Raw genomic sequence first — 21,330 nt, forward strand, 5'->3', positions numbered from 1 at the left:
TGTTGTCCAGGCTGGAGTGCAGTAGTGCCTTCTCGGCTCACTGCAACCTCTCCTTCCCGCGTTCAAGGAATTCTCCTGCCTCAGAATCCCTAGTAGCTGGGACTACAGGCACGCACCACTACATCCGGCTAATTTTCGTATTTTTAGTAGAGATAGGGTTTCACTATGTTGGCGAGGCTGGTCTTGAACTCCTGACTTCAGGTGATCTGCCTGCCTCGGCCTCCCAGAGTGCTGGGTTTACAGGTGTGAGCCACATGCCCAGACAAAAGTATTACTTTAAAACCTGTGAAAAGGTCTGTGGGAGAAGCGCCAGTAGCTGGAGCACGATTGAACACACAGGAAGGAAGGTGAAGATGGAGCATTTTCCCAGAGGAGGAAGGAAGTGCTCCATCAAGAACATGGTGGTCACTGGCCTTGGGTAAGAGTGGCGACTGCTTTTCCAGGGACTGAAGAAAGGGCCTTGTCTGCTGTGATATGGCTGGCTTAGAGTTAGAACTTGAGAAATGCCATTTTGTACAAGACAAAGCTATTTTCCAAAAATAAGTTGTAACGACTGCCCCATTCTCCTCACAATAACTGCTGACCTTGGCTTCCATAAAGTTGCTTGCCCTTACTTATCAGTAACTGCCAGAAGTGCTTGCTTTTGCTCATCAAAAAGTGCTGAGAAGTTGCTTGCCCTGCACCCCGTCACCCTCTTGGTCCTAAATCCAGGATGTGGTTTTTCAGCTTAAAACCCCCAGTCCCCCTGAGATCGGGGCCACAGGTTGGAGAGACGTGAGTCCTCTGTGGTCACCAGAAAAATAAATGACCCTGCAATCTGGTATACTTTTGTCTTGGTGCTAACTTTCTATGCTCGGTCCAGTACAACATCTGCCTATCATCCCTTCTCCCTGCTTTTGCTAACAGTCTCTAATTTTGGGCAGAGGAGATCCCACTTCTCTCCCTTCTATGTGGTCCTGGCAGAAGTTTCAACAGTAGAATGGGCATGTCACCTAAGGAAAACCATTCAGATTCTCTTTCTCTCAGGAATTTAGAACTTCAGAGGAAAAACACAAGAAGGGAAATGACTGGAGCCCAGTCACTCTGAGGGCATTGGCTCAGAGGAGACTGTTCTGAGCTTCTCTGAGGTTCATGTCCTTCCAAGACCTGTCTGCCTACTTTGCTTTAAGTGCTGTGAGCGCTGCATTATCTTTTCCCCAAATTCTATTTTGTTTGAGTGTGCTAGTTGAATTCCGTTTTGTGCAAATAAAGAACTGCATGGGATACAGAAGGTGTAGTAACAGCAACATTTTAAGTATGAAGTTGGGGGAGTCTGTTCTCTCTGGAAGCAGCAAGCGGAGTGGCTAGTTGGAACAATGTGGTGAAATTGATAGCGAAGTGCTGGGTAGAGAAGGGCATGGCCCCTTAAATGCCATGGAATGAAGGAAAGGAAGTGCTGGGGAGAGGAGTGTGTGGTCCCTGGCTATGGCTCCACTCTTACAGACCTAGGTGAGGACAGGCATTTCCTGCCCAAAAGTTGCATTTCCCAAGACCACCCTGGCCTGCCATGCCCCCATCCCATGCCTATAAAAACCCCAAGACCCTAGCCCGCAGGCAGGTAGGCGACTGGATGTTGAGAGGAGCGCATCAGCCGAGGAACGCACCGACAGGCACGGGCCAGCCGACCAGCAGAGGCAGAAAGACATGGAGTTTAGCTGGGCAGTCAGAGGAGAGCCCAGGCTGCTGAGAGGCCCGACTCCAGGGGAAAACCTTCCCACTCCATTCTCCTCTGACTTCGCCAGAGCTACCTCCACTTAGCAAAACCTTGCACTCATTCTACAAGCCCAGGTGTGATCCGATTCTTCCAGTACACCAAGGCAAGAACCCGGGATACAGAAAGCCCTCTGTCCTTGTGACAAGGTACAGTGTCTAAGTGAACTGGTTAACACAAGCTGCGTATAGATGGCAAAACTAAAAAAGCACCCTATAACCCACACCCACTGCTGCTTCAAGGGCTGTAAACATTCACCCCTAGACACAGCCATGGTGTCTGAACCCCACAGACTGCCCATCTGTATGCTCCCCTAGAGGTTTGAACAGCAGGGCACTGAAGAAGCAAGCCACACCTTCATCACATGCCTGGTGGGGCTAGAGGGAAAAGGGAGCCTTTCCTGTTTCAAAACTATGGAAGTGTCAGAGGTGTTTGAACCACAGCAACTCCATTTTGAGTGAGGGCTAGGAAAATGAGGCTGAGACTTGCTGGGCAGCATTCTCTGAAAGCTAGGCATTGCTAGCCTCTAGACATTTACCATTAAGGGAACAAATTAATCATGTTTAGCAAACAGACCCAGACTTGGGAGGGTCCTTATATCCCAGTATCTGGAGAACAAAGGCATTCCTAATTTTGCTTTAAAGATAATATCAATTCGTTCAAAATATTAAGAAAATTAATCCTTTATCACAAACTCTTGCAGCAGAACACATCTCCCAGTATATACAAGCATTGTCCTTAGGGCGGATGCCTCCCTCCTCTTAACTTTCATCCCTTTACTTTCTTAATGAAACTTGCTCTTGTTTTGAACCGTGGACTTGCCCTGAATTCTTCCTTGCATAAGATCCAAGAACCCTCTCTTGGGATCTGGATCCAGACCCCTTTCCTGTAGCAGAAGGAGGCTGATCAAGGATAAGTATAAAGACACAAGATAAATAAAAGGTCTGCTAATCAGTATTGAAGGTCATTTACATTTGCAGAATATTAATTTGTAGTGATTTCCTCCAGTAACTTTGGTACAGGAAAGGAAAAAGGGCCTGATTCAAGTTAGAAGCTAGCATAGTCTTTGTCGGGGAATAAGGTGAAGATCTTAAAGGAATAAGGTGAAGAAGTTAAAGGCTAGTATCATTGGTCTCTAGGCTTAACAGTCAAGGAAAGAAAGCTAAAAGGGCAGAATGGAGGGAAAAGGGGGGCACTGAAGGACTGGAGCTTGGGTTAGCTGAGAAAAGATACAGTGGACTAGGGAGGAGGAGAGAGACCTGAGAGTTTAAGAGGCTTCTCTATTCAGGAGAAGTTCAGGTTTGAAGTCACAGTGTTTCAGTGATGAAGTCCAGGGTGTGGGACACAGATTAAGGATGTTAAGCAAATGGCAACTGAAGTTGCCCATGGTGATGGAAGATGAAATGCAAGTTTGGTAATTAGCTCGTCTCAATTTCACCAACTAAGTTCCAAGTTCTAAGGAGAGTATGTGTGTATGTGTGTGTGTTTTAATGAATGTGGGGAAAGTGGAGGAGGTTGGTAGCTGGTGACCAAAAAATGAAGTCCCCTTAAGACACTAAAACGTTTTTTGCAGACAGCAGTCTTACTCTTCACCCAAGCTGGAGTGTAGTGGTGCAGTCTCAGCTCACTGAAACCTTGGTCTCAGGGGCTCAGGCAATCCTTCCGCCTCAGACTCCTAAGTAGGTAGAACTACAGACCTATGCCACCACGTCCAGCTAATTTTTTTTTTTTTTTGTAGAGGTGGGGTCTCACCATGGTTCCCAGGCTGGTCTTGAACCCACTTTGGCCTCCCACAGTGCTGGGATTACAGGTGTGAGCCGCCATGCCGGCCCAGCCTTAGTGTTAACATTGCTATATGTTACTGTATGTACCTTATTGGCTCACATTGTGAGTTCTTGGGTCGGCCTCTTTCCTGGTTACCTAATCATGAGTAAGTTACTTCTCCTTTCAGTACCTCAGTTTCCTCGACTATAATTTGGGAATAATATTCCCTCCCTCATTCATTGTTTGAATTCAATGAATAATGTATAAAGCGGTAAATACTGATCACTTGATAAACATTGGCTATTATTATTATTATTTTATTTTTTTTGGAGACGTAGTCTTGCCCTGCCATCCAGGCTGGAGGACAGTGGTTCGTTCTCAGCTCACTGCGACCTCCACCTCCCAGGTTCAAGTGATTCTTCTGCCTAAGCCCCCCGAGTAGCTGGGATTACAGGTGCCTGCCACCACACCCGGCTAATTTTTGTATTTTTAGTAGAGACAGGGTTTCACCATGTTGGACAGGCTGGTCTCGAACTCCTGACCTTGTGATTCACCCGCCTTAGCCTCCCAAAGTTCTGGGATTACAGGCGTAAGCCACTGCAGCCTGCTCTTAGCTATTATTATTAAAGGAGAGACCTATATTTAAATGATTACAATACAATGTAACACTTTAGGATAAATACACAGAAAATAAATCACTTAAACTGTACTTGGAATAATCAGGTTGGTATTTAATGAGGTGATAACTGAGGTGGCTACAGAAGAGTAATCCAGGATTGGGTGTGAGCAAGGTGCATGGGGCAGTGGTATGTTCTACGTTGAATGCTCAGCCTAAGTCAGGCACTGTGGCGGATGTTTTACAATTTTGTCACTTTAATATCACATCCTTGCCAGATATGTAGCTTCGTTTTACCGAGGAAAGCTCAGAAAAGTTGAAAAACTAGCCCTTGAGCACACACGAATGGAAAGAAATTGGGATTTTTATTTTAATAAGTAAGTTTGTCTGGCACAAGGGCGACTAAGCAGAGGCAACTCCAAGAAGTGTGAGAACAGCTGGAGCCCTGAGCTGCGACAGTGGAGGACGAATGAGAGAGTTTCATGCCTGTCATAATGAGGAGCTTGGCCTTCAATCTGAAGACAATGGTGCCAGTTCAAAGGACTTTAAGCAGCCCCTACACAGTGGCAGCCGAGCAGGTCACAAGAGCAAGGTGATGCCCAGGCAGATCAGGGATTCTCTGTCTACTGGGCGCCCGCCTGCCGGCTCCACAGCAGCGGATTTTGCTGCACGAGAAGAGGCAGCAGAGCAGGCCTTTTCCTCCGCCCACAGCGCCGACTTCGAAAGCTCTTAGGCTGGTGGCTCCACTGGCTGCTGGAGGTCCCCACCCTCCAGACCCGCCAGACTGGCGGCCAGTGCCATTACAGCGCCGCGGCCTCGGGTCTTGGGCCGCAGAGCCACCCGGCCAACAGGCCTCTGCAGCGCTCCCTGGCGTCGGCCCGGCTCGTGCAGCTTCCCCCGTCCCAACCCAGCCGAGAGCCCCAAACTCCACTCCAGTTCCCGTCCGTAGTTTCCTCCCCGCAGGAACGCAGGTGGGATCACGTGCGGGCGCTGTCACGTGATACCAGGTCACGTGGGGCGGTCGCGCCTGGCGCCGCTGGGCTGGGATTCCGGGGCTCTGCGGTCCTCGCGCGCGCCCACTGAGCCGGGAGGCTGGGATGGTGAGGGCGGCGGGCCGGGCAGGAGAGGGAACGGCCTGGGCGGGAGCCGCCGTCCCTGCTGCCCTCAGGCTCAGCCTGTCTCCTCGTTTTTTTTTTCGCTGCAGATGAACCGGATGACCCCCGACCAGGAGCGGGCGCCGGCGTCCGAGCCCGTGTGGGAGCGGCCTTGGTCGGTGGAGGAGATCCGCAGGAGCAGCCAGAGTTGGTCGCTGGCGGCCGACGCGGGCGTGAGAGGCGGGCCCGGGGACGCGAGGGCGGCGGGGGTGGCGCTCGGCCTGCGCGCGGGAGGACCGGGCCGCGACTGCCCCTGCACCCGGGCCGTCGGGTTGCCTGCCCTCTTAGGAACACAGGCCCCTCATAACCCCGGAGAATGCCAGCCTGGCAGCCCCCGGCCACCGGGGAGCGGGGCGGACCCGGACCGCGGCCCAGACGCGGCGTTCCCTTCCTTGGGGTTTCTGGCAGTGCCGCTGAGTTCCATCCAGAGGGGAGATCCGTTTCCGCCACGCTGAGGGATTGCTCCGGCACTAGCGAGGCGATTCTTGTTGGGACCTGGACTGAGTGGGGCGGGAGACAAGCCAGTTTGTGGATATCCTTTAGTGAGAATTCTTCATGTCGGGGGCCCAAACAACTCCCTCAAAACTGTAATTCCAGAGTCCTGGAATAATAGGATTTTTGAATAAGAGTGGTGGCTGGTTATCTAACCCTTGCTCTGTGATCTTTGTAGACTGACAACCAAAGAGAACTTTTTAAAAAAGAGACAGGGTTTTGCTCTGTCGTCCAGGTGGCTCGATCTTAGCTCACTGCATCCTTCGGGGCTCAGGTGATCCTTTTACCTCAGCCACCTGAGTAGCTGGGACTATAGGCGGGCTCCACCGCACCTGGCTGATTTATTTAATCTTAGTAGAGATGGAGGACTTGCTATGTTGTCCAGACTGGTCTCCAGCTCCTGGCCTCTAGCGATCACTCCGCCTCAGCCTCCCAAAGTGTTGGGATTAAAAGGTGGGCCCCTGTACCATTAGCTCACTGCCACTCTTTTGATGCGCTTTGTTAGTGATTTTCAATGTCCCTTGGTTTTACTAATTGTCAAAAGAAGCATTCCGGAAGGACACGGTGGCTCATGCCTGTAATCCCAACACTTTGGGAGGCCGAGGTGGGAGAGTCACAGGGTCAGGAGTTCGAGACCAGCCTGGCCAGCATGGTGAAACCCTGTCGCTAGTAAAAATACAAAAAAATTAACTGGGCGTAATGGCAGGAGCCTGCAATCCCGGCTACTCAGGAGGCTGAGGCAGGAGAATCACTTGAACCCAGAAGGCGGAGGTTGCAGTGACCAGAAGTAGCATGGATTCTTTTTTGATTTGACATGCGCAAGACATACATGTAACATTGATACTACTGTATGTTTATGTTTTTATAATAGCTACTACAGTTTCTACAGGAATTCTCACAGCAAACTATCTCTAGGACCCATGAAATCAAGAGACAAGTGGACGGACTAATTCGGGAAACCAAAGCCACAGATTGTCGCCTGCATAATGTCTTCAATGACTTCCTTATGCTCTCTAATACCCAGTTCATTGAGAATGTGAGTTATTTAGTTATATCATAATTTTAAATAATTCTTTTTTACAAAGCAGGAGATACTGTAATTTTAAATAATTTACTGTTAGGTTCCCTCCCAAATTTTGGTGAAAGTGTGGTTCTTGGTAATTGAAGCTTTTTTCTCTGGGATTAAATGCCTCTTTTTTATTTGTGAAGTTTTAAGTCCTTTTTTCCAAGCCTCTAAAAAAATCTAATGATAAAATTTTCTTATATTTCAGTGCTTCCATCTTTTGTGAGTTTTGAGAGTAGTCAGCAATTGTGATGAATTGTGTGGCACTCACACCAGCTTTGTTGTGGCATGATCTGTATACCTGGTTAGGCCCTCTGGACACCACATGTGGTTTCACTTGTTGATTGGTTTTACTATGTTCTGGTAAATAATATTCAGGGGATATATGTCCACTTGCAGTATTCTTAACTGAAGTTTATGATGGCTGAACTTATGATATGGAATCAGCTATACACAGATTACTGAGCTTAAACCCATGTGTGAGTTTTGTCTATTTACTGAGTTTCTTCTAGATGGTAGGAATACATAGGTAAATTAGTTAGAGCCTCTCTCTTGGCAAACAGTATAATTCCAGCCTACAACGGAAGTAAGTGTGGCTGGAGCAGAGTGGAGACTTAAGAGATGAGAATGGAAAGGTAGCTGAGGTAACAGATCTGTGTTTCTCATAGGGTATTCAACTTTTTGAATATCAGCATTCATTTGTGAAAAAAGGATTATTAAAGTAAGCTATCTCCTAAGATTGTTAGATGTAAATAAAAAAATTTCAGAATCACAAAATTATAAAAAAAAAAGGCCAAGATTTAGGATAGTTAAGAGAACACCAGATAATGCCGCATAGTCAACTTGTGCAGCATCTTTGTGCATTTTTTAGTAGCTTGGGTTAAATGCCACTTCCTGTCTTTTTTGGAGAGGTATACATGAAATAAAGACATTAATAAAGGTCTTAGATATCTCTTTGCCAGTTATTTCCTTTAACAGTAAAGGAGTACTCATGAGTTTGAAAAATAACAAGTATTTAAGTAAAATCAGTAGTTTTCTGATTGTCTACACAGAATGTGTATGCTTCGTCCTGACCGTTTATCTCACCGGAAGAGCCAGGGACTGGTGGTGTGCCCAGCCCCATGATGTTTTCATCAGGTTAATTTCGTGTCCTTTTAAGCACTCCTGTTGTTTTCATTCTGTACCTTTCTTTCCGGAGCAGGTACTTAGCACTTCTCTGCAGTCGGTACTGCAGCACCAGAGTCCGAAAGGATTTGGGAGGTTTCCTTTGTACTCACTGTGCCTGCACCAGATTGGTGCTAGATTGGTATCAGATCAATACTTCAGTGTGCAGAAATGGGAAACATCATAAATTTTTCTGAATCACAATCTTAGGTCTTCTCTTTTCCCCAGCTCTTCTTTTCTAGCCAAGTTTTCTTAGATTATGAGTTTTCCATGATGTAGTTTTTGTTGAGTTTTTTGGTTTTTATTGTGTTTTGGTAGCTGATCTTTATTTGTGTCTGCTACTGGGGATTTCCTGTTTTCCGTTCATCTCTCCATCCCTTTAGTCTTAGTGGTTTTTTTTTGGTTGTTTTTTTTTTTTTTTTTAAAACAGAGTCTTGCTCTGTCACCCAGGCTGGAGTGCATGGCCTGATCTTGGCTCACTGCAACCTCCAGTTCCCAGGTTCAAGCAATTCTCTTGCCTGAGCCCCCTGAGTAGCTGGGATTACAGGCACCTGCCAATAATTTTTTTTGTATTTTTAGTAGAGGCAGGGTTTCACCATGTTGGCCAGGCTGGTTTTGAATTCCTGACCTCAAGTGATCCGCCCACCCCAACCTCTGCCTCCAGGTTCAAGCAGTTCTCCTGCCTCAGCCTCCTGAAGTGCTAGGATTATAGGTGTGAGCCACCGCGCCCAGCCCTTAGTGTTCAGTGTGGATGCCCCTTCGCCTTCCAGTCTGCCTTGAGAACTCTTCTCCGGATATGCTGGTTGCCACTGACAAATCTTAATTACTTCCTAGACCTTCTATAAGGCCACATGCTATAGGCTTTTTTCATTTGTGGCAGAGCATGATGGTAATGAGAAATGCTTAATAAAACTCTGAGAAAATCTACTTGCTGATATATATTTGTCAGTGATCTGGCTTTTTAATGTTTGTTGTTGTTTTTTTTTTCAAATCCTGACATCAGTACTTACATATTACAATTCCAACTTGAATGATAGTGCCATTTAGTTTCATGGTAATTTTTCAAAGTCAGATAGGGTTGTGGGTTTTATTAATTAGCCTCAGAGGCAGCCACAGAGTTGCAAACTATATTATAAGTTAGTGAAACAATCCGGACTTTCTAGGGCAAGGTCAGGACTTTCTAGGGCAAGAGAAATTAGTACCATTAGTAAAAGCTCAAGAGGGGAGTCCTAGGGAGAAGAAATGCTAATTAACATTGGCCAGTGTTCTAGCGTCTAATTAGAAGGCAACACAATTGTAAACCTTAATTAGTCTGTTAATTTCGGAATTGCACCCTGAAATACTAAGTGCCATAGTTAATGACTTTAGTTTGTTAAAAGATCTGGTGAGGGAGGATTTTTTCTTTTTAAAGTCAATTGTTTCAAAATCTTAGCTTTGTAAAATTTTTTTTTAATTCCAAAATTAAGTAAATTAATCCATTTATGCCAGAGGTTACAAATTTTTTTGTGAAAAATCAGACCTTGTCAATGACCTTGAGCAGTAGGATATACATAACTCCCACAAGCTTAGCATTCCAATAATGGAACACTAGACATAAATGGGTTAATTTTCCAGATCATCTTCCTATTGGTTTATAAAAGCTGAATTTTGGTCATTTTCCCCTCCTTTTCTACTTTTCTATTGAAGAAACAGATGGAGTTGTTGAAATTGTCAAGTACTCCACAATTAGAGAGAAGGAGGTAAAGCCCAAAAGCCTTATTGGCATGTAATTTCCTGCACAGCCTTCTCCCCAACCCCCTAGACCTGCCTTATTTTACATAATGACCCTACTTTTGACAATCCAGCCTTCTCATTTCTTGAGATACCATATGCCCTGCTGCTACGGGGCCTTTGCTTACATTGCTTCCTATGCCTTGACCCTTTGATTGACATCTACAGTATCTGTCTTTCCGGTCTCTGCTCAATTATATTACTTCCTCCTGGACCCTCTGCACTAGGCAGACCCCCTGGATAAAAGCACTTGAAGCATCACATGCCATTCTTTAGTAGACTTCTTATAATTGTAATTTTACAATTTGTGGGATTTGATGAGTTGAACTCTCCTGCTAAATCAAGCCCCATTTTTTTTTTTTTTTTCGAGATGGAATTTCATTCTTGTTTCCCAGGCTGGAGTGCAATAGCACAGTCTTGGCTCACTGCAGTGTACCTCTCCTGGGTTCAAGCAATTCTCCTGCCTCAGTCTCCCAAGTAGCTGGGGCTACAGGCATGGGCCACCACGCCTGGCTAATTTTGTATATTTTTAGTAGAGATGGGGTTTCTCCATATTGGTCAGGCTGCTCTCAAACTCCCAACCTCAGGTGTTCCACCTACCTCGGCCTCCCAAAGTGCTGGGATTACAGGTGTGAGCCACTATGCCTGGCCTGGAGCCCCATATTTTTTAACAACAAATATGTTATATTTGTGGGGCCCAACACAAGCCTGATACTTAGGGACCCAGTGAATATTTGAATGAATGAATGAGAATACACATAAATGAAAAGTATTATACACAGGGCTGTGTATAATCTGTTACTCTCCAGCCCTGGTTCCTTTTTCCCCAGTTCCCCACCTTTCCCTGTTACCCTTTCTCCCAAGTTAGGCCAAAATGAGGTGCAATAACAAAGATTTTTTTTTTTTTTTTTTTGAGACAGAGTCTCCCTCAGGCGCCAGGCTGGAGTGCAGTGGCTCGATCTTGGCTCACCGCAACCTCCATCTCCCAGGTTCAAGCAATTCTCCTGCCTCAGCCTCCCAAGTAGCTGGGACTACAGGCGTGCGTGCCACCACGCCCAGCTAATTTTTGTATTTTTAGTAGAGACGAGGTTTCACCGTGTTGGCCAGGATGGTGTCGGTCTCTTGACATCGTGATCTGCCCACCTTGGCCTCCCAAAGTGCTGGGATTACAGGCATGAGCCACCGTGCCCAGCCAATACCAAAGATATTTAACAGTCCTGGGCATAGCTATCTGACTGTAAATTGATCACAAAACACATGAAGCTTTGAGTTCAACCAGGTGAAGATGAAAGAAGTTAGCATTGGTTATCTGCTGTGTGCAAAGTACTTGAGATGCTAGTCCTGCTTGCCCTGAAAAGATCCCATGGGTTTTGGTTTCTTAGATGTTGTATTTGGCTTTCTAGCTGCAGGCTTCTGATAGGTAACCATGGTAGCTACCAGGTGTCAAAGTCTCACTTTTGAAATTTACTTACTTTTTTGGAGTCCTGACTTTGAAAATTACCAAAATAATTCCTGATCTTTATAGAGCAATTAGGAAAAGTAAGAAAAAGAAAAATTATCTGAAATTTCCTTAGCTGAGGGGAGCCTCTCAATGTTTAGTACATATATATCTATATATAGATAGAGACTTTTTTTTTTTTTTTTTTGAGACAGAGTTTCGCTGTTGTTGCCCAGGCTGTAGTACAGTGGCACAACCTTAGCTCACTGCAACCCCCGCCTTCCTGTTTCAAGCTATTCTCCTGCCTCAGCTTCCTGAGTAGCTGGGATTATAGACACCCATCACCATGCCCAGCTAATTTTTATATTTTTAGTAGAGACAGCAGAGGGTGAGGGGTTCAGGCTGGTCTCAAACTCCTGACCTTGTGATCAGCCCGCCTCAACCTCCCAAAGTGCTGGGATAACAGGTGTGAGTCACTGTGCCCGGCCCTAGCACATATATTCTAAGTCTATTTCCCATGCAGACGTCAGGCTTAAAAGGATTGAACTTAAAAAAAAAAATCAAATACCCCAAATTAACCAACCATTGAACATTTCATTATATTACTTTATGTTTTTTTTTTTTTAACTTTAACCTTTTCTTTTTTTGTTGTTTTTTTTGAGACAGAGTCTCACTCTGTTGCCCAGGCTGGAGTGCAGTGGCGCCATCTCAGCTCACTGCAACCTCTCCCTCCCAGGTTCAAGTGATTGTCCTGCCTCAGCTGCTGAGTACCTGGGACTACAGGCATGTGCCACCATGGCCGGCTAATTTTTTGTATATTTAGTAGAGACGGGGTTTCACTGTGTTAGCCAGGATGATCTCAATCTCCTGACGTCATGATCCACTTGCCTTGGACTTCCAAAATGCTGGGATTACAGGCATGAGCCACTGCGCCCAGTCAACTTTAACCTTTTCTAGATGACTGTGTGTGTGTGTGTGTGTGTGTGTGTGTGTGTGTGTGTGTGTTTGCATTTGCAGCCTACTTTTGTTAATGTGAACTTATTTAACACATCTTTGAGACTTTTGTGAACTTCACTTTTTTGTTCTTAAACCATATAATAATCCTCCAATATTAAATGTTATTTATGAAATGTTTCATAAATATGGAAAAGTTTAGAGAGAAACCACAAGTGCTAAGTAGATGCAGCACCTAGCATTAGTAGTTTGATATTTTGCCACATTTGCTTCAAAGGTGCCAACCCTCCATATTTGTCCTTAACTCTAATCATTTTGGATGGGGATTCATTGGTATCTCTGGCTTTTTATTCTTTTTTTGTTTTTGAGACAGGATCTCTCTGTTGCCCAGGCTAGAGTTCAGTGGTGCAAACACAGCTCACTGCAGCCTCAAACTCCTGGGTATAAGCCATCTTCCACCTCAGCCTCCCGAGTAGCTGGTACCACAGGTGTTCACTGCCATGCCTGGCTAACTTTTAATTTTTTTTACCTAGAGAGGGATTTAATTTTTATCCCTTATAGATAATCTTTATTGTGTAGTTGTTCTTTTCTTCACTGACTGTTGTATTTGAATGTTTGTGTGTGTTTATTTGAAAATAAAATCAGGCCTCCGTGGAATTGTGGGTCTGTTTCTGCCCTCTGCTATTTGTTTTGTTTTTATGCTGTCTGCCAGTATCATAATCTTAAACACTGCAGACATCTAATATCTTAATAGGGCAAGTCCCTATAATCTCTTTCTATTCAGAATTGTCACGGTTATCAGTCTTTGGCTTTTTACTTTTCTGTGTGAATTTGAGGGTTATCTTTTATTTATTTATTTTTTATTTTTTGAGATGGAGTTTCACTCCAGGTTGGAGTGCAATGAATGACACAATCTCAGCTCGCTGCAGCCTCCACTTCCCAAGTTTAAGAGATTCTCCTGCCTCCTGAGTAGCTGGGATTACAGGCCCCTCCACCATGCCCAGCTAATTTTGTGTTTTTAGTAGAGATGGGTTTTGCCATGTTGGCCAGGCTGTTCTCAAACTCTAACCACCTCGGCCTCCCAAAGTGCTGGGATTACAGGCAGGAGCCACTGCACCCAGTGGGATTATTTTACTATATTGTGCCACAGAATATTTTATTAGCTTTTGATTGGAATTGCATGGAATTGCAAATTTGGTGTTTGTGACTTTCTGCTGGAAATTTTGATACCAAGGACATTCTGGTGTTTGCATTTATGACGATTTTCATTGGAGCTAAATTTCATTAAGTAGAAGTTTGGGTCAGAGGATGTGATCATTGAAAAACAACGTTGTTTGATCAGATTGGCAGATATTTTTAAATCAGTGGACAGCAGTAATCACTGGCAACGATTTGGTTAATGGGCACTTGAGCACACTGCTAGTGACAGGGAATTCTACACATTCGTGTGTAGAATCTGGAAATGGCTATTAAGATTAAAAAACCAGTTTCAGCTGGGCACAGTGGCCCACACCTGTAATCCCAGCACTTTGGGAGACCAAGGCCAGTGGATCACTTAAGTCATCCTGGCCAATGTTGTATCCAAGTGAGTTATAGAAGAAACACCACGTTCTGAGTTTCAAATTAGAGTCCTTTATTCTCTCAGCCTGGAAGAAGGGGCTTGATTTCCCTTTATACTTAATTTAGGTAGGGTATTGGGAGCCTAGCTGAAGCAGAATTTTACAGATGCAGAACAAGCAAGTTAGATAAGGAAGCTGGTAACCAGTGGGCAGGAGGTTCCCAGGATTGTTGGTTGCTAAGGGTATTTCCATACAATCACGAAGAGGGGTTTGCAGGGGGAACTTTCCATACAGTCAATCACCAAGGAAGGTATTCACAATAGCAGGTAGACTTGCCAAGCAGGATGTGGTTACAGTGGTTACAGGTACTGTGAATAGTGTGAACTACTTTTAACTATCCAAAGCTTTGAGTGCAGCTTGACCCAGTAAGGCGCCTGAGGGGGCCGAGGCATGGAGGGAGAAGCCAAGCTGGAGCCTACTGGCAAGATGGAGTCAGTTAGGCTAACACAGGCTAGGTTATGAAGCCAACATGGTGAAACCCGATCTCTACTAAAAAAACAAACAAAAAAAGAAATTAGCTGGGCATGGTTGTTCATGGTAATCCCAAATACTGAGAGGCTGAGGCAAGAGAATTTTTTGAGCCTGAGAAGTGGAGGTTGCAGTGAGCCAAGATCATGCCACTGTGCTCCAGCCTGGGCGGCAGAGCTAGACTCTGTCTCTAAATAAATAAATAAATAAGCAGGAAGGGTAAGAGAGTTCTAAATATGTACACATGTCTGCATATATTTGTGTAAGAGCCTCAGGAAACAGAGCACACACACCAAGCTTAAAACGGGTATGCCAAGGATCAGGTTGTGGGTAGGGAGGGAACTATTTTAAAATACATCTCTTTGACATCTGCCTTTATATTGACTTAAAATTTAAAAAGTGAGATAGAATTCACGTACCATAAAATTTACTCCTTTAAAAAGTATGCAGTTTGGTGGATTTTAGTATACTCAAATTGTAATCATGGCCACTGTCTAATGCCAGAAGATTTTCATCAGTTCATTTATATGACTTTTAACTTATTTCTTCTTAAAAATTTTTAAATTTCATTTTATTTTTGAGATAGGGTCTCACTTTGTCACCCAAGCTGGAATGCAGTGGTGCAATCAGGGGTCACTGCAGCCTTTACCTCCTGAGCTCCAGTGATCCTCCTGACTTAACCCCACAAGTAGCTAGAATTACAGGTGCACACCACTACACCTAGCTAATTTTTGTAGGGTTTTTTTTTTTGTGTGTGGGGCAGTAATCAATGAGGTCTCACTATGTTGCTCAGGTTGATCTTGAACTCCTGAGCTCAAGTGATCCCCTCGCCTCAGTCTCCGAGAGTGCTGGCCTTACAGGCACGAGCCACTGTGCCTGGCCTATTGACTTTTTATAAAAAGCATGTTATACTTGAGTGGTTTTTAAAACATAAAAAATAATTAAAATAATTAAAAATAAAAATAATTAAAAAAAAAAAAAAGAATCACAGTGATTTGTCAGAGCAGTGGGTCTGTTCTGGAAAAGAGAGTTTTGCCTGTCCGTGCTGTCAGGGTCAGTCAAATACCCAGCCTCTCTGGCAAGTTAGTGGTAGATTTTTCACTCTGCTTTCATACAAATGAGATAATAAAATTGTATTAGCCATTTTAAGCAACTGAATGAAAATAAATTTTGCCTTTACCATTCATTGTTCAGAATCCTAAAGTTCTTGCTTCTTAGTTGATAAATTTCACCAGTGGACATTCTCTGTAACCTAGGGCAAGAATACTGCCCATCAACATTATTAGGTTAAATGAAATGGTGTGAAAACTGGTATCTTACTGTTTTGCAACTCTTGGTTTACAAGGAGGTTAAATTTTCATCATGTTTCCTAGTCATTTGGTAGCAGGAGCGGCCGCAGGAAACTTGGACACCGAATACAGGAGGAAGGTTTATTCGGCTGGGAGCAAGGTGGCATACTTGCCTAATAGCCAAGCTCGTCTAACAAAGGGAAGTTCAGCCTTTACATAGGCTTATACTTTAGATGTTACACACGGAAGAATCTTAGGTTCATAGTTTTAGGACTCACATGTGAAAAGGTTTCTGGTTTGATCTTGTTTTAAGTAAAAATAGTGCCTTCTGGAGAGTTTTCCCCAAGGCCTAGCCTGTCACCTATAGGAAGGTAAAACCGGAGGCACCAGTCGTTCAACCTTTTCTTCTATTGAAGTGCAGCATGATAGTCAAAGGGGAAGTTGATCTGAGAAGCCTGGGTCTCCCTCTTCAATTTGTATTTAAAAACAATTTTTTTTTTTTTTTTTTGGTGAATGGACTATTCATGGACACCCACTGGTAGTGGCATAGTGGCCTCAGCCCTTTGGTGTGTCCCTCCCACTCCCCAACGGAGTCTTGCTTTGTTGCCCAGGCTGGAGTGCAGTGGTGTGATCTCGGCTTACTGCAACCTCCACCTCCCAGGTTCAAGCAGTTCTCCTGCCTCAGCCTCCTGTGTAGCTGGGATTACAGGTGTGTGCCACCACACTCTGCTAATTTTTTTATTTTTTAGTAGATACAGTGTTTCACCATGTCGGTCAGGCTTGTCTTGAACGCCAGACCTCGTGATCTGCCCACCTTGGCCTCCCAAAGTGCTGGGATTACAGGTGTGAGCCACCACACCCAGCCAAGCCCTTTGTCGAATAACCATTTCCTTCTCCATCTTTGTCCTTATTTACTGTGTATTTAATTCTTGTATTGTGATTTATTTCCAATGACGTGTTCACCTTTTAACATTGAGTTTTCTTCCATATTTAGCGTGTATACGATGAAGAAGTGGAGGAGCCAGTACTCAAGGCTGAGGCAGAAAAAACAGAGCAGGTACTTGTATGAAATCACTCTTCAGCTGAGTTTCTGACTTTGAGAAATGTGATGGAAATCGATGTATTATGAGGGTACTAGGGATGGTGGGTGGGGTAGGGAAAGGGAGGTACTGCTCCTGACAGCAGCCCAAGTGGGGATTCTTTCCTTTGTTTCTGAAATGTAGTGTGTTAACTAATACAGAGATCAGATCCTTGAGTTCTGACATAAGAATAGAGTAGAACTCAGCAAACAACTTCTGTAAAGGGTCAGATAGTAAATATTATAGATTTGGAGGGTTACAGAGGTCATTTTTTTGCTGTGGCTTCCTGTGTTACAGGTGCACTGACCTACTTCCTCCTGAGGTCTTCTCACACCAGAGCCCAAATCATAGCTAAGAGGTTCTGGGTCACACTGACTTCTTAGCACTCCAGCAGAGATTCCTTTTTCTTCCACTCAGGAAGGCACAATGGACTGTGAATAAGTTTATTATGGGAGTAGCTTTGAATTCACTGTCATTTATTCAGAAAATATGTATTACCTGTAAAGGTTGGTGCTTTGTCACAATTATTACTTGTAACAGATGAAGCTGTTAGACTAGGAAAGGGTATTAGAAACCAGCTATAACTCTGCCTGTTCCTAGCTTTTTTTTTTTTTTTAACACTTTATATTAAAAACAAATTTTTTTTTTTTTTTTAATGGAGCCTCGCTGTGTTGCCCAGGCTGGAGTGCAGTAGCACAATCTCAGTTCATTGCAACCTCTGCCTCCCAGGTGCAAGAGATTCTCTTGCCTCAGCCTCCAAATAGCTGGGACTACAGGCCCGTGTCACCATGCCTAGCTAATTTTTTTGTAATTTTAGTAGAGACAGGGTTTCACCGTGTTGGCCAGGCTCGTCTCAAACTCCTGACCGCAAACGATCTGTCTGCCTCAGCCTTCCAAAGTGCTAGGATTGCAGGCGTGAGCCACCGCACCCAGCCAACCCCCTTTTGATGTAGAACAAATTTATAAAATAATTGTAATTGTCCACTATTTTTTTGTCTTTTTAAACTATAATGGAGAAATGAGACCTCTGGGTATTTGCTTCTAAGTCTTAACTCCTAAAATTACCCAAGAGACCCTTAACAAAGGCTCATGAGACAGTCATGCTGAATCTGAGGTATAGACCCGTCGCTCCTCCAGCAGTGGGGAAGTAGTGTGCCCTTCATTGTTAGGATACTTCTCCACACAGTAGTCACACCTCTGCTTTTGTAGATGATGACTGATCCTGGAACTCTGGGATATTAAGTAGTTCAATGCATGTCTAGAAAGGGGCAAACTTGGGATTTAAAACTTGCAGTTTTTTTTTTTTTTTTTTTTTTTTTTTTTTGAGACGGATTGTTGCTCTGTAGCCTGGGCTGGAGTGCAGTGGCGCAACCTTGGCTCACTGCAGCCTCGACCTTCCAGGTCCTGGTTCAAGCAAGTCTCCTGCCTCAGCCTCCTGAGCAGTGAGATTACAGGCACATGCCACCATGCCCAGTTAAGTTTTGTATTTTTAATAGAGACGGGGTTTCACCATGTTGGCCAGGCTGGTCTTGAACTCCTAACCTTGTGATCCGCCTGCCTTAGCCTCCCAAGGTGCTGGGATTACAGGTGTGAGTCACTGCACCTGGCCAAAACTTGCAGTCTTACTCCAAAGTCTGTGTCAAGGCATTCAGCAGAATTTGACTTTGTTAACATTTTTAATTAATTTTTTTGGAGCTCGAGGCTAGGCTTTAGAGAACATTCACAGTGTTCTCTTGGGGCAGTATCAGTATATTGGAGACCCATACTGCATGGTATTTGTTTTGTAGGAGAAGACTCGAGAGCAGAAAGAAGTAGATCTCATTCCTAAAGTCCAGGAGGCTGTGAACTATGGCTTACAAGTATTGGACAGTGCCTTTGAGCAACTTGATATCAAAGCAGGAAACTCAGACTCGGAGGAAGATGATGCTAATGGGCGGGTGGAACTAATCCTTGAACCAAAGGTAAAGACATTCAACTTAAATATTTAGTGTGCACCTGTTATGTTTGGTCCACTTTACTTGGGCACACGATTAGTAAGTAATGGAGTTAACGTTTAGGAAGTGAGTATGTCACTTAGCAGTCTCACATTGACTCCACCAGAAACACTCACTTTTCCCGAGCACTGATGGAGTGCAAGGTGACATGTCAAGTTGGGCGTGCAAAGATGCAGGGCATGGCTTCTGCTCTTGAGGTGTGCGTCGCAGGTCTGGTGAGAGGGTGAAGACATTCATACCAGTAACCATTATAAATGCTTTGAGAGAGAACTGACTTCCAGCTGGAACTTTGGGGCAAAGGTGATATTTGAATTGGGATTTGAAGGATGGGTAGGCTGGAGAGAGAGAGAGAGTGTTGGGAACCTGAAATTATGTAGCTTGGGCTAAGGAAGACTGCACAAGAGCTGAAAGGCATTTGGGTTGTTTCCAGGTTGGGCAGTTATTAAATATAAATGAAGCTGCTGTGAGCATTCCTGTCCAGGCTCCCTCCTAGCCTAGTGAGTGTTGGTTGCTTGACTACGACTTTCTCCCACATTGTTCAAGGAGATAATTGGGGCAACACAGACTCTCAGTGGTGAACACAGAAAGTTGCCACAGTGATTTTGAGAAAGAGCCCTTGTGACACACAGGGCCTTTTGAATTAAAACATGCCACAGAACCAAACTTTTTTTTTTTTTTTTTTTTTTTTGAGGCGGAGTCTCGTTGTGTCACCCAGGCTGGAGTACAGTGGTGCAATCACGGCTCGCTGCAGTCTCTGCCTCATGATTCAAGTGATTCTCTTGCCTCACCCTCTTGAGTAGCTGGGATTATAGGCACCCATCACTACGCCCAGCTAATTTTTGTATTTTTAATAGATACAGCAGCGGTTGCGGGGGGGTTCACCATGTTGGCCAGGCTGATCTTAAATTCCTGACCTCAGGTGGTCCACCCGCCTCAGCCTCCGAAAGTGCTGGGATTACAGACGTTAGCCACTGCATCTGGCCTGAACTACCAGACTCTTCTAGTCATTCTTTCGCTTCACATTTCTCTTCCAGTTTGAGCTTTGCAGTGTCACACTGAAGTGAGGCAGATTGTTTGACACTGAGTAGCCCACTTGCTGCTTGGCTTTTCACTGTATGCCTTTAAAAGTCAGCCGTGGACTCTGGGAAATGTATTTCCTGGGCCACACTTGATACTTCCAAGACACACAGCGCTTTCTCTTTTTTTTCCCCTGACAGAAAAAGCTGTGAAGGTACACTTTTCTTTTATAGGAGGATTTGGGAATGTCTCTGAGTCAGTGAGAATTAGTCCAAATTCACACTGTCTTTGCTTTAAACGCCATTGGTTGCTGTGACATCATTGAAGCTTTACATTAACCCTCCCAATCTTTCTGTTCTTATATGAAACATCAGAATTATTCTCCCCTGCTCCAGGGTCCTTTGACAAGGAAGAGTTATTATTGTCAAAGGGCAATGCCTTACAGGGGACAGGGCAGCTTTTCCTCCACCAGTGGAGGTAGGAGGCTGTCCAAGCGTGGGGCACTTTCTTGATTCTACTTTTTTTTTTGAGACAGTGTTTTGCTCTTGTTGCCCAGGCTGGAGTACAGTGGCATAATCTTGGCTTACTGCAGCTTCTGTCTCCTGGGTTCAAGCGATTCTCCCGCCTCAGCCTTCTGAGTAGCTAGGATTACAGACATGCACCATGACACCTGGCTAATTTTTGTATTTTTAGTAGAGACAGGGTTTCACCATGGTGACCAGACTGGTCTTGAACTCCTGACCTCAAGTGATCCACCCACCCCAGCATCCCAAAGTGCTGGGATTACAGGCATGAGCCACTGCACCTGGCCTAATCTATTTTTGTATTTAAAAACTATATATTTTCGCTCATTAGTACTGCCTTTTAGAGGACAGCTCGCCAGAAGGTTCAGTTTCTTTCCTTGGTCCTCCTCTTGGACCTTATACTAGGAGGTTGCACCCTTTTTTCTGTTTGCTTGCTGCTGATAAACTTTTGGTAGGCTTTTGCCATTTTTGTTAAATTTTGTTAATCCGGCTTTTGGAGAGGGAGATTGTGTGTGATTCAGCTTTATCTTGCCATCTTTTTTTTTTTTTTTTTTTTTGAGATTTTGAGATGAAGTTTCACAATTGTTGCCCAGGCTAGAGTGCAAAAGATCTTGGCTCACTGCAACCTCCACTTCCCGGGCTTAAGTGATTCTCATACCTCAGCCTCCTAAGTAGCTGGGACTACAGGGGCGCGCCACCATGCCTGGCTAATTTTTTTGTATTTTTAGTAGAGACGGGGGTTTCACCATGTTGGCCAAGCTGTTCTCAAACTCCTGACTTCAGGTGATCCATCCGCCGTGGCCTCCCAAAGTTCTGGGATTACAGGCATGAGCCATGGCGCCTGGCCTTATCTTGGCATTTCTACTTAGGATTTGACTTTTTTAAAAATCAGTGAAAAAAAGAAGTTTTTGGCTGGGTGCAATGGCTCATGCCTGTGATCCCAGCACTTTGGGAGGCTGAGGCGGGTGGATCACAAGGTCAGGAAACCATCCTGGCTAACATGGTGAAACCCCGTCTCTACTAAAAATACAAAAAAATTAGCTGAGTGTGGTGACAGGCTCCTGTATTCCCAGCTGCTCAGGAGGCTGAAGCAGAAGAATCGCTTGAACCTGGGAGGGGGAGGTTGCAGTGAGCTGCAATTGTGCCACTGCACTTCAGCCTGGGTGACACAGTGA

General features: G+C 44.7%; 1 protein-coding gene across 11 annotated transcripts in view; it reads left to right on the top strand.

The window, feature by feature from the left end:
- Positions 1–5,115: 5,115 nt before the first annotated feature.
- The window catches only part of WASHC2C (WASH complex subunit 2C), a 69,376-nt gene continuing 53,161 nt past the window's right edge, over positions 5,116–21,330 (top strand). For all 11 annotated transcript variants that reach the window (XM_032271631.1, XM_032271626.1, XM_032271635.1 and 8 more), the window contains exons 1-5: positions 5,116–5,230; positions 5,335–5,457; positions 6,648–6,812; positions 16,536–16,598; positions 18,408–18,581. In XM_032271631.1, coding sequence (XP_032127522.1) covers positions 5,228–5,230; positions 5,335–5,457; positions 6,648–6,812; positions 16,536–16,598; positions 18,408–18,581 — 528 coding nt within the window. In that variant the 5' untranslated portion in view covers positions 5,116–5,227. The remainder of the gene's footprint in view (positions 5,231–5,334; positions 5,458–6,647; positions 6,813–16,535; positions 16,599–18,407; positions 18,582–21,330) is intronic.

Source organism: Sapajus apella, unplaced genomic scaffold, assembly GCF_009761245.1.
Source record: "Sapajus apella isolate SASKATOON/1434 unplaced genomic scaffold, GSC_monkey_1.0 scaffold243, whole genome shotgun sequence".
Classification (NCBI taxonomy): Eukaryota; Metazoa; Chordata; class Mammalia; order Primates; family Cebidae; genus Sapajus; species Sapajus apella.